Raw genomic sequence first — 12,215 nt, 5'->3', positions numbered from 1 at the left:
TAGGAAAAGTAAATTAAAAATTCAACAAACTTTTATCAACTTATGATCATGGTTTATGTTAATCCAGCAGAGAAGGCCTTGCTGGCCCTGACGGCCCTCCACTGGTAAATATTCACTCCATTCCTGTCACTCTTCACTTCACAACATAGCATGAACTTTTTTTCTCTGTCTTTTCTTCTATCAAATTCATAAAGTAATTCTTCACGTACAGCAGTGTTCGACTCTCAGACTTTTTCCAAGCAACCGTTAGCTGCTCTTCTTTGTCTATTTTTTTAGTCTCTCCCCCTCTGTCTTCTATCTTCTCCTTAGGCCATGTTTGCGAGCTACGTCCCTGAAATCATAGAATTAATAGGAAACCGCAAGAAATACGGCGGTTCCTATAGTGCTGTAAATGGGAGAAAGTAAGTATTCAAGGAGGCTCTGCTGCCTCCACCGCAGTAGAACCTTCTCTGCATGCCCTTTTCTTTTTCTTTGTCATGCATGTAGGCCATGTTTGCTCGCTACGTGCCAGAAATTGCTGCTCTCATCCTTAATCGGAAGAAATATGGAGGGAGTTATAACTCGACCAGAGGCAGAAAGTAAGTCAAACTAAAGAAACCAAAAAGAATGGTGTGGTTTTGTGTGACTCGAGTGGCCCTCTCTTAAAGAGGTCTCAGAGATCCAGAATAGCCCTTAAGTCACACTGTGACTGAAGAACTTGGCCATGATAAATGTCAAGTTTTTTTTTTGGTTATGTGTTGCTGCCGCTGCTGCCATTTGTGCAAGGTGTCACTGCCAATCAATGTTATTTATGTCTGTGGTGAAGTCCCAGTGGTTTTATAGATGTGAAGTAAAATGAAAAATACCATAATGCATTTTTTATACAATTTTTTTCTGTAGTCCTAGCCATTTTATTTTAGATTTTTTTTAACAGTTTTCATTCAGTTTTCTTTACTATAGGTCAGAAATAAAAATGTGGATTTTATAACAGACAAAAATAACAGGATAATGAGTCAATGTAATCGTATTGTCATTGGTGAAGGGTGGCAAATGTTGGATTTTCTCACGTCAAAACTACAATTTGAAATAAATTTATATTATAAATAATACAAAGTTTAAATAAATAAACAGGCGAAAACATTACTAAACAGCACCCCCTCTGGCAAGGGGGCACATAAGAAAGAAACGTTCCCAGGCATTGTAAAAGTAGTGACATATTTTATATGGCGATTGTTATTAATATTAAATAATTAAGTATTGATCTTTTCTGAGTGAGAAAATCTTTCATGTTTTGTGGTGGTCCGTGGTCATCTGTGGGTTCTAAAGTCAAGTATTTGCATTAATTCATCCAGATAAAATATATAAAACTATATAAATAAATAAAAACTCCAAAAGTATTTAATCAAGCAAATAGCAGTCTGCTTGATTAAAATGAATCCATGCTGTATAAATCCCTTAACAGTGTGATTAGTAATGCACTAAATTAGAGTTGCAGTCTGCTGCTGTAAGTTTTCTCAGGTAATAAATATTAACATAAACTAGACACAAAAATTCAACTAATACCTCCTTCATCCAACTCCTGTGTCAGAGATGAAGAAGTGACTAAACTCACGTTGTTGCTTGTACCCGCTTGCTTCATGGTGAATTCTTTCAAATTGTTCTTTGTTCTCGGCAAGGAAAAAAAACAAAAACAAACACTTTTCTCTGCCTGTCTCGTATGCTTGTCTTTGTTCATGCTCTGCTTCTAAACGTTCTTGGCCTGTGTCTTCAGTCTGACCTACACCATCGCTAGTGCTTAGATCACAGAACAACAGTTAAAGGAGTAGTTTGACATTTAGGAAATAAATATATCCTATCACAGGAAAAGGGAAAAGAAAGTCAGCTTAGCTTAGCCTGTTGTTTAACAGATCAAACTACAGCTTTGCTGATTATTTCATAAATTTAGGCTGAACTTTGGGGGTGAAACAGGATAGAAATATATCCTATATATAAATAAATATAGCCTATCCTATACTGTATATAAAATATATACATTTTAAAACATGTTAATTACTTATTATTTTAAATTTGGATCATTTGCTATCCTTTAATAACATTAATTATTTCAATTTTTTCATTAATGATTTTAAGTAAATAACAACAAAAATCATTTAAAAAATCATGTCTGCTCCACGGACAACCTGAGTGTCCAGTGGAAGACCGCCCGTGTTGTGTCAAATTTGTATACCCCGTCAGATTTGTATGTCCGTATGCAAATCTGATAGCTGGGTTTATAGTTTTAAACATGTATATACTTCTACGTCTCAGATTAGTATACCTATAGTTTAATGCATGGTATACTTTACTGAAGAGGGTAATACATAAAAATGCATGGTATACTTTACTGAAGAGGGAAATACATAAATATATACAGTATATACAAAAAATGTACAGTAAGAAATGGGAGAAATGGAGAACTCTATATGCATTTAATGGTTATACTATGTTTATATCATCAGGCAAGCACTTTGGCAACAATGTGATGAAAAAACTGCTTTTTAGCAGGAAGAAATCTCCAGGATGTCAAGTATATTTTATTGAATAACAAAACACATTTATCTCAATGATTCTTTGGTTTCCCTTTACTTGGAGATACCAAAGTCTGAATAAGAATACAGAATAAATATTTGAAGAGAGACTTACAAGCGAGACAAATTGTCAAGAGTTTTTTTCGTTATGCACTTTCTTGGTTTTCCAAAAAACAACTGATTTTATGGGCGGGGATAAGTGATGACGTATTCTATTGGTTTCCGAATAGAGAACACAAAGCATACAAATCCGATTAGACAAGAGACATCTCCACTGGTCAACCTCAGGTCAACCAGGGAACAGCGTCTTTTCTCTTCTCTGCAGCTTTTTTTATTTGAACAAACAAAAAAAAAAAGTCTTTTTCACATCCATTTATTTCCCTTTTACCAAAATGTACTTTTCAACTCGGTGGCTGCGTTATCAATTGCCCTAGAAAGTAATGTCCCTGTGGGTGTAATAAAGCAAAATGTGAATGTGCTGGTACCAGCCTGTAATGTCGGCAGTTTTTCAGAACACCAGAATTAAATATTAATATTAAATATACAATATAAATACTAAATATGCTCAGGGTTTTAAACTCCAGGTGTCATGTCAACACTCTTAATAGGCCACTGTTAAATTTCGCTGTCACTGGATTGTTTTTCTTTTTTACTGCATATGTATTATTATATTTTTATAAAAATGTCAAACTATTACTTTAACATAACGTGAGAATTCATCAGGTTTTAGAGCGATAACAATTCTAGATGCCTCTTAGAAAATGATAGCCAAAGTCAGATTGTAAATTTCCCCATTGTGGGACGGATGAAGGACTTCCTAATTTGATTGGATCAACAGTGTTTTCACAATGAGACAAATCCATAAGTGTCGTCATAGTGTTCATTATTTCCCTTTTCTTCTGTTTTTTTTAAATATCTGTCTTTGTTAACAAACCTGTCTGACAATTTCATATCTGCAGAGAAGACCAGTAGGTGGTGCTGTACACCAACGTAAAGAACATGAAGAAGCACTGCAGTACTTAGCCATCCATTAACACAAACTGTTCACCGCAGTTAAATCAACTTCTAAGTAAAATTTAAATAATTTAAATAATCTATTTAGTGATTTCACATGAACTGAATGATCTTTGTCACGTGACCCAGCAGATGCTGTGGGTGCTGTTCTGATAATCTCCACCTAAATACACTCTGATCCTTAATCTGTGAGTGAAACCCAACATCCCTGTCATTCCAGTTCCTTCTCCTATGTCAAGGACAACGACCGGGACGAAACACTCAGTGCTCGTGTGTGATTGAACTGTGTCGTTGCCGGCTTTTATCCACGACCACGTCTTTCTGTGTTTCATCCTTTTCATTGCACCTTGTTTTCTAGGCACATTGTGGTCTGTGGGCACATTACACTGGAGAGTGTGTCCAACTTTCTAAAAGACTTCCTACACAAGGACAGGGACGATGTCAATGTAGAAATTGTTTTTCTCCATAAGTGAGTACCCGACACTGTCAAAGCTTTTCCATGGTAAAAGTAAATGAGTTTTGTCAAAGAGACACACGAGCGTCGGCCCCTCCTCTGACTCAGGACTGACTTTTCCTCCTCGCAGTATTTCCCCTAATCTTGAGCTGGAAGCCTTGTTCAAACGCCACTTCACCCAAGTTGAATTTTACCAAGGATCCGTCCTAAACCCACATGATCTGGCCAGAGTCAAGGTAACACCATGTCAGGCTGCCTCCTTAAAATAAAAGAAAATGCGTAGTGTACTATGTTGATTTGGAAAATCAGACTGGCTTTCTGTTTCCTCTTTGTAAAGATTGAGTCGGCAGACGCCTGTCTGATCTTGGCCAATAAATACTGTGCTGACCCTGATGCCGAGGATGCCAGCAACATCATGAGGTAAAGAAGCATTTTAATGAATACCAAATCTGTCTTCCATAGGAGCTGCGACAGGGTGAAAGTTTTCATATCCCAGCATTCCTAAGGATAAACTCAAAAGGTTCAACATCATTAACAATAAGTACTTAACGTCCTCTGACAGGTAGATGGAGTCCATGGTCAAAAGTCTAGACATAAATACTCGGTATAAAATGTAACCAAATGCTGGCGTTCAGCTTTGGTCAGTTTCAGTGAAGTGGTGCTGACTCCAAACATATGCACCTTCAGCACAAACAAATTCTTAGATGATTGATTTAACTTTTGGAATATATTTAAAATCTCAGGAGATGTTTCTTTTTAAACATAAAACACATAAACACATAAATGTTTAAAATGTTGTTATAGAGCAGGAGGTTGTACAGTTAGAGACAATTTGTTGTTCTTTTTTTTCTACTTCAGGGTTATTTCCATCAAGAATTACCATCCGAAGATCCGAATCATCACGCAGATGTTGCAGTACCATAACAAGGTTAGTAGATCGGGTCCACGTCGAGTTTTTTTATTTACTGTCCTATATTGTCTGTGAGGTCAGAAAGTGTTTTAAAAGTTTATATATTTTTTCCTCACCTCAGGCTCACCTTCTGAACATTCCGAGCTGGAACTGGAAGGAGGGAGACGATGCCATTTGTCTTGCAGAGCTGAAACTGGGCTTTATTGCCCAGAGCTGTCTGGCTCAGGGCCTCTCCACCATGCTGGCCAACCTCTTCTCCATGAGATCATTTATCAAAGTAAACGCCGCTCCGATTTATTGATCTGTGAAGTATAAACACAGTTCCAAACTGCAGATAAAGACAGATAAACGTGAACAATATGAAGGCGTCATTCCCCGGTGATACATGTGCACTGCGTACATATTTGAAAAGTTTATACTTCAGTGTCGTAATTATGGCAGCTTCTGTTTGCCGCAGATTGAAGAGGACACATGGCAGAAGTATTACTTGGAAGGAGTATCTAACGAGATGTACACGGAGTACCTGTCCAGCGCCTTTGTGGGTTTGTCTTTCCCTGTTATTTGCGAGTAAGTATAGTTTTGGGATTTTTTTTTCTTATTGTGTTGCTCAGGCCAAGAATTTAAGAGATTTAAGCAAATGCTATTTGATTATTTTGGAATAAAAATGAAACACGATTTGCGAACAACACATTAGCCTTAGCTAGTAAATAAATCAGAAAGGTTTCTGAATTTGATTCCCATTTGTGTACATGCACAGTACACAGAGCCAATAACAGTATTATGTTATTAAAGTAACCTTGCATTGATGGTGCAGTTCAGAGGCTAAAGTGTTTGTTCTCAGTAATGTGAATGATCTTTAATGTTAGGCTGAGATGATTTCTACTGCGATGTAACCACGAAAGGTCGTAGGTCATGGACGACTGTTATTACTTATTTTTCAGACTGTGCTATGTGAAGCTGAAGCTGCTGCTCATAGCCATTGAGTACAAGTCTGATCAGAGGGAGAGCAGGTGAGTGCATGCACTCACATGAACTGTGGGGATTCATTACCGTTACACTCACAAGCCTATATATACACAGCTATGTTTGCCGCCAGGATGTGCTGACAGTGACGTTTCCACTTAAAATCAGCTGCCTCTGTCTGACGGCACACACAATTAGCGTTGAGTTCACAAACATCCCTAAGATTTTTAGGAAACTGAATGGAGGAGGCGGTGTTAGGCGGCATTAAACACAGCTTGAAGCTTTGTTTTAGTGATTGCTTTAATGCAGCGATGTTCATTAGACACCATTTGAAGAGCTGCTATCTGCATTCATCAGCTTAATTTAATAACAGGCACCGGTCTGACAGAATGAGTAACGGGTATGAATCCTGCCAGCCCCGTGTGGTTGCCAGCCGTTAGTGCGGAGCATTGCAGATTCCATGGTGTAACTTTGTGCCGTGACATCTCTGCTCTGTAAATCACCACAGCACCCTGATAAACCCTGGGAACCACGTGAAGATGCAGGAAGGAACCTTGGGCTTCTTCATTGCCAGTGACGCCAAAGAAGTGAAGAGGTAATGGGCGGAGGGAGACCATGTTTTTCTTGTGATATACGCTGCTTTACAGGCCAGCATGTCAAACAGTGATTTGTTAGGAGATGAGGCTTCAGAGGAGAGTGAAGAATAAAATTAAAAATGTAATAAAGCACGAAGATGAAAACAAAAAGGTATGAAAGATTTTGATTTAGAAACTAAATTTGCCAACAAAACAACTCCGTTGTATGACCACTAGAGGTCAGTAGAAACGCTTATTAGGTGTATGAAAATTACATTACATTTTCATGATGTACATGTAAAATGCGTTTTTTTATTTTAATATTATGGGCAGAATTTGTTTTACATTTTCAAAGCAAAAGGTCAGATATTTTATTAGTATTTTGTTTGTTTAATAATTGAAGTTTCTCTGTGGATTTTCTTTTCCCCAGGGCATTATTTTACTGTAAGGCCTGCCACGATGACATAACGGATCCTAAGAGAATAAAGAAATGCGCATGCAAGAAATGTAAGTAACCCGTGAACACATGGCTGCATCAGATTTTAATAAACAACTAAAGTGAAGCAGTAGCGTAGCACTGCGCAGGTGCAGACACACCTGGTCCTGCAACATTGAACCACATTTAATCTGAGATGTGACCAAACACTGACTGAGATTAAGTTCACTCAGATTACAAAATACTTCGACAGTGTTAGGATTTTTTATGTTTTTTGTAAACTCAAGATACATTTGGGATTTTGGTGAATGTGTGTTTTTTTTTTTTTTTTTTAGTTATTTATTTAAATTGACTAGTGTAAAATGCTTTTTGTCTGCTGTGCTGCATTTGTGTTTGTTACTATTACAGTCCATTGCTAATGTTGTCATGTCAACAGGCTTCCACAGACTTTTTTGTTCCATGTCACCTCACTTTGCCTCCAACTTACTTTACCTAGCCCAAAATTAACCATAAAATGTATGCATTCTTTTCTTGCTGCGTGGGAATTGACACACGTTTCTTAAAATTTCACTCTATAGTGATATATTGTGAGTAACGTTGCTTTATCTCCCTCTAAAAGAACGCACCTTCAGTTCGACTGAAGCCCCTGTGTGAATGCACTGAGAATGCTGCATGTTCAGTGAATGACGCTGCCGAGCTCCCCAGTTGTCTTGTGCATGTTCCTGTTGATATAAGAACCACACACAAGTCAGTGGAACAATAAAAACAAACAACCAAATGAGTTGAGCGAGTACAGGAACTCACTCGGGCCTAGTAACACCTCAAATGACCAGTAGATGTCCCCACTTCCCCATGAAATGTTTTAATATATTTATTTATAATATTTATAGTGTTTATTTATAAGTCTGTATTGTGTGGAAAAAATCCCACAAAAAAGGAGAAAAATTGTTTAATAATAAACAGGTTAAAAATGTATTATAATCGACATCAGAGGGGGATAAAAATAATTTACTCCAAGTGGGTTGAGGTAAATGATCAAAACATCTTGGCAGGGTTTCAATTAGGATGTGGGACAAAGCAAAGGTACATAATGTCGAGAGAACAGGAGAACAGGATTGAAGGTGACATGGTAGATCGTTTATAATTATTTTCTGTTACAGAAATTATGACCTGCCCTTCACCCCTAAAATGTTCACATGACACAAGGACCTTATGATATTTCCAACACTCGTCCCTTAAATGACCCTGAGCAGAATAATGGACAAAATGTGGAAAATATAAATATCAAGTTCCCAATCTGACATTTGCACGCTGTCCAGACGTAGTTAATCTTGTTCATCCCACCAGCAGCCGTCCCCCGTGCCCCCGTCTTGTCTTTGTCCTCCCCTCCTCCAGACTGACCCCGTGCATTAACCTGCTCTTCCTCTCCTCTTGTCTGAACCCATGTGACAGTAGCCAAGACTCCCTTCTACAAGAAAATAGAACTGGCATGTTGTTTCGATTCGGACCGCTCTAAGTGGCCCAGCCTTTGCATGCCAGTAAATGTTCCTTGTGACGTGGACCCGGGTCTACAGGACATCCAGGTCTCTGCTGTCTCTCTTAATGATAGCTCAGAGGCATTACCTGCCCGTAAGTTGTTGCCGTTGACGCTTTGTTGTCAGCGTTTGGAACGTGGGCTGTTCTATGATGCCTGGCTGTCGCAACTGAACCATCGCTGTCACAAAAGATCTTGCTCTACTTTTATGGCTTTCAATCAGCTGATGCTTCATGTTCTGTGCTTTTGCTGTCGTTTTCTGATCTTTGGTGGTGTTTTGACTACATGTTATAGGTACCAACAGTTCTGCAGGGACTGGTGTTTCCAGCATTTGCCAGCTGCAACTCCCTTAATGTTCTCAAAGCACTCTGGTTTAAGGGGTTACTCGTATCCTGCTCCTTAAAACATTTGTTATTATCAGCTGTGTGCTAATGCTAACCCTTTAACTGAAGACTGTAACCTGATCGTTCAGATCAATAATAAAAATAACAATTACAGTACATAGAATGGTGCTGTGTGATTGTTCCTTCGTGAGAGCTGGGTGAACAGGAGTGGATATAAGTGTGAAATTATAAATTTTTTTTTAGTATCACAGGGTTAATATGTTTTAAGGGCTTTTGACAAAATGACAGCGTAGAACCTATGAGTAAAGTAATGTCTTACTCATGGCCACACGTGAAGCTCAGGGTTATATATTCAGGCCCTTTGACATATGAGTGTGATGAAAAGAACATTGTGAAACTGAATGAACTGTGCAGAATTCAGTAGAGGTTTTTTTTAATTCAAGTGCCTTTTTAAGCCAGAGGCTGTAATGTTTCACTGATTCATTGCAGAAGGCATAAAAAATGTGTCTGAATTTGTGGAGTGTTAATACTCTTTTGCTGTAAACACTGTCAGCTTTAGTCAGTGAGGATCATGTTTGTGAAGGGCCGAACATTTCTGGGTGTTTCCGCTCTCCCTCGTGCCTTCCGGGGTTGTGTGCTGTGGCCTGGCCAGCTACGCTGCGGCAAATCTCTGGAGCTGCTGTCGACTCTGTGCGGGAGGAGCACCGAGCGAGGCCTTATATGGCATGACATGGAAATTATGTTTGCATTTTCATTTTTGGAGTCCTACTAGTTGTCATGAAACCCGGGCTGACAGTTTGTAACCACCAGGCAGCCAAGTCCCCCCTCCCCTGTCCCCCTCTCTGGTCGTGGGACAGATGTTAGCCTGTTAGTCCTGTGACTCTGTTCGCGCCCCTCGATTGCAGGCGACATATGCCAGGACCAGCGAGGTCCCTGTTTAAACATTGTTGTCACTGTCCTGCCGTAAGCCCAATGTATGACCTTTATTACGAGCAAGAGGCGGAACTACAGTCCTAATGAGCACGTGTGGGAGGAAAAGCTCCAAAAGAAAAAGTTCCAGCATCTGTGCAGGCTTTTTTTTAAAGCAGAATAAACAAATAAAATTCAAATTTTAAAGGTAAAAGAGGAGAGAAAAGAAAGAATGGTTTGAGCAGTAAGTGGCTGTAATAAAAAAAAGGCAAGAATTGTTTTTTAATATTTATAGAATACAAGAACAACCTTAAAGTACATAGTATTTGCAGTGCTTTTTTAAAAGGATGTATGTGGGATTTTGATACATTAATTAGTAAAGTGTTACGTTTTGTAGGAATATAAGACACTCTACTGTTCCTGTCAGAGTATGGGATGCATGGTGGTCATTGAAGATTTTGACTTCCTCTGGAATTTAGTCAGTAAACAGAAGGGAAGTTAGTTTGGTGTTGTAAAAACATGGAGATCCAGTCTATATCGTCCACAAGAAAATCTATCTTTGTCAATACACGAGCGCATTCTGGGCTAATACAGTTATGCAGTATACATCTTAATACTTTCAAGGACGTAACCATCCATATTATGTCAGTGATTGATTCCATCTTTCATTTCTTGAGTAGAAAATCAAAGGCGACAGAATTTAATCTTCAATCCTATCTTCACTCTGGATATTAAAGAAGATTCTTTCTGTATGATGTGAATAACATTTACTTCATATATTTTAGATTCAAATTACACACCTGTGACTTTTTAGATTGGCAGGTCACGGGCACAGCCATTGCACTGACAGATTCTGCAAAGACGTTAACAATAAGCACGTTCGTCAGGATACAGTTTTTCCCCCCATTGTCGTGTACGTGTTTTGTCCAAGCTTGATCCATCCCTCAGTCTTTGATTTATAATTTATGGTGATTACGGTCTGTACCGCCCTGTAACCTTTCATCTGTCTTCTACATTCTCCTCAGCTAAAAATAGCTATAATGGATATATCAAGTCAAGTAAGTTTTGAATGCCATCGTCCCGTGTGCCATTTGTTTCTAACCCTTCCACTTGTACATACACACCCCGTCACTGTGTGAGCTGTCTCTAATCTGCTGTGTTTCACTGCTGGCCCTCCATCACTCACTCTGCTCCATCACCATCCATCTAATGTAAAGCATGAGGAGACAGTTTGCGTCTCGGCACTGCTGTTGCACCAGCTGAACGCTAGATGGTGATGGTGCTGTTCTGTGAAAAAGGTATAGAATAATTGGATCATACAGGCATGTTTATACAAACAAAACATTAACAGTATGTGATATATATGTATATACTGTATACAGTATACATACACATGTAAACATAGTATGTATACTATAAACAGCATGAATATCTACACAGTATGTAGATATCCAGTATATTTAAGTTTGCAGTGTGATATATATATATATATATTTAAAGAATACACAGTATATATATTTTTAACATATATATGAGAAAGAATTATTATATAAATATTTAAAGAAAAAAATATCAAATAAGAGAAATGTGGCAAGTCATGTTTACGATTTATAGTAAGCAGCAAATATTTCATGGTGATATTGTCCTGCAGAACTGCTGTGCAGGTTTGACATTTGGCAGATATACAGTGAAGGTCTGGAGCAGCAAGGATAATCTGCTCGACAGCTGACTGTTGAAATAATCATCTCTATTCTCCAGTTTTAGCTCCGAGCCAGTGTATTCCTTCAGCGTGAGGGCTGTGTTCCTCTGCCTGTTTCTGTTAAATTTATAGACTTATCTTCACCAACCTCGCCAAAGCAGCTGTGAAGATGTTACCTTGGTATTTTTAAAAACCTAATCATTTTACACGTCCCATCAGACGTGAGCTACAGCAGGCATCGGCTGCTAACTCCCACTGTCACCTCCTTGTCCTTACGGCATAACAAACGGAACACCTGAAAGCCTATTTATTAATTCATGTTTATTATAAATAACAAAGTAAATGTCAAATCCAGCACTTCATTGGTGACTGTAGCAAGTGGTTAAGTGGTGTTTAATAAAAATGAGGACTTTTAATTATTTAGGTATTAGCATTCTTATGCCGGAAAGAGTTACATCCCAAACTCAGTGATTGTGATGTAATTGTGATGAAAGTCGTAAGATGTTTTCAGGTCTCACTGAAATCAGTTTAAATCAATTCCTGCCCTGTGGTTTATTTGTTAGTTTTGTTTAAATACCAGGTGAGAAATAATATAGTCAACAAACCCACATGCTTCTCATCTGGATCATTTTAATGCTGTATTTACTCGTGATATGAGTTTACAGCATGAGGAGCATTGCAAATTTAATTTAATTTACTTGCATTACATTGGAATTTAGTGGGAAATATCAGATGGCCCCTAAAACCATAGCACATAAATCCAAAAATAACAATGTTGTTAACTACATACCACCAGAACTCTGTGATTTGGCAGTAATAAGCCTTTAAAAA

General features: G+C 38.3%; 1 protein-coding gene across 9 annotated transcripts in view; it reads left to right on the top strand.

The window, feature by feature from the left end:
- LOC103381911 (calcium-activated potassium channel subunit alpha-1) overlaps positions 1–12,215 on the top strand; it is a 65,467-nt gene that overhangs the window by 39,085 nt on the left and 14,167 nt on the right. For 2 of the 9 annotated variants that reach the window (XM_008314499.3, XM_008314496.3), the window contains exons 9-20: positions 310–401; positions 3,919–4,029; positions 4,145–4,250; positions 4,352–4,434; positions 4,873–4,942; positions 5,046–5,201; positions 5,382–5,491; positions 5,866–5,934; positions 6,396–6,482; positions 6,893–6,969; positions 8,351–8,527; positions 10,711–10,743. In XM_008314499.3, coding sequence (XP_008312721.1) covers positions 310–401; positions 3,919–4,029; positions 4,145–4,250; positions 4,352–4,434; positions 4,873–4,942; positions 5,046–5,201; positions 5,382–5,491; positions 5,866–5,934; positions 6,396–6,482; positions 6,893–6,969; positions 8,351–8,527; positions 10,711–10,743 — 1,171 coding nt within the window. The remainder of the gene's footprint in view (positions 1–309; positions 402–3,918; positions 4,030–4,144; positions 4,251–4,351; positions 4,435–4,872; positions 4,943–5,045; positions 5,202–5,381; positions 5,492–5,865; positions 5,935–6,395; positions 6,483–6,892; positions 6,970–8,350; positions 8,528–10,710; positions 10,744–12,215) is intronic. The other 7 variants (XM_008314501.3, XM_008314498.3, XM_008314505.3 and 4 more) reach the window with 5 other exon arrangements.

This window comes from Cynoglossus semilaevis, chromosome 8 (genome assembly GCF_000523025.1).
Source record: "Cynoglossus semilaevis isolate Cse_v1.0 chromosome 8, Cse_v1.0, whole genome shotgun sequence".
Lineage (NCBI taxonomy): Eukaryota > Metazoa > Chordata > Actinopteri > Pleuronectiformes > Cynoglossidae > Cynoglossus > Cynoglossus semilaevis.
This window is presented reverse-complemented; position numbering and strand designations above follow the sequence as displayed.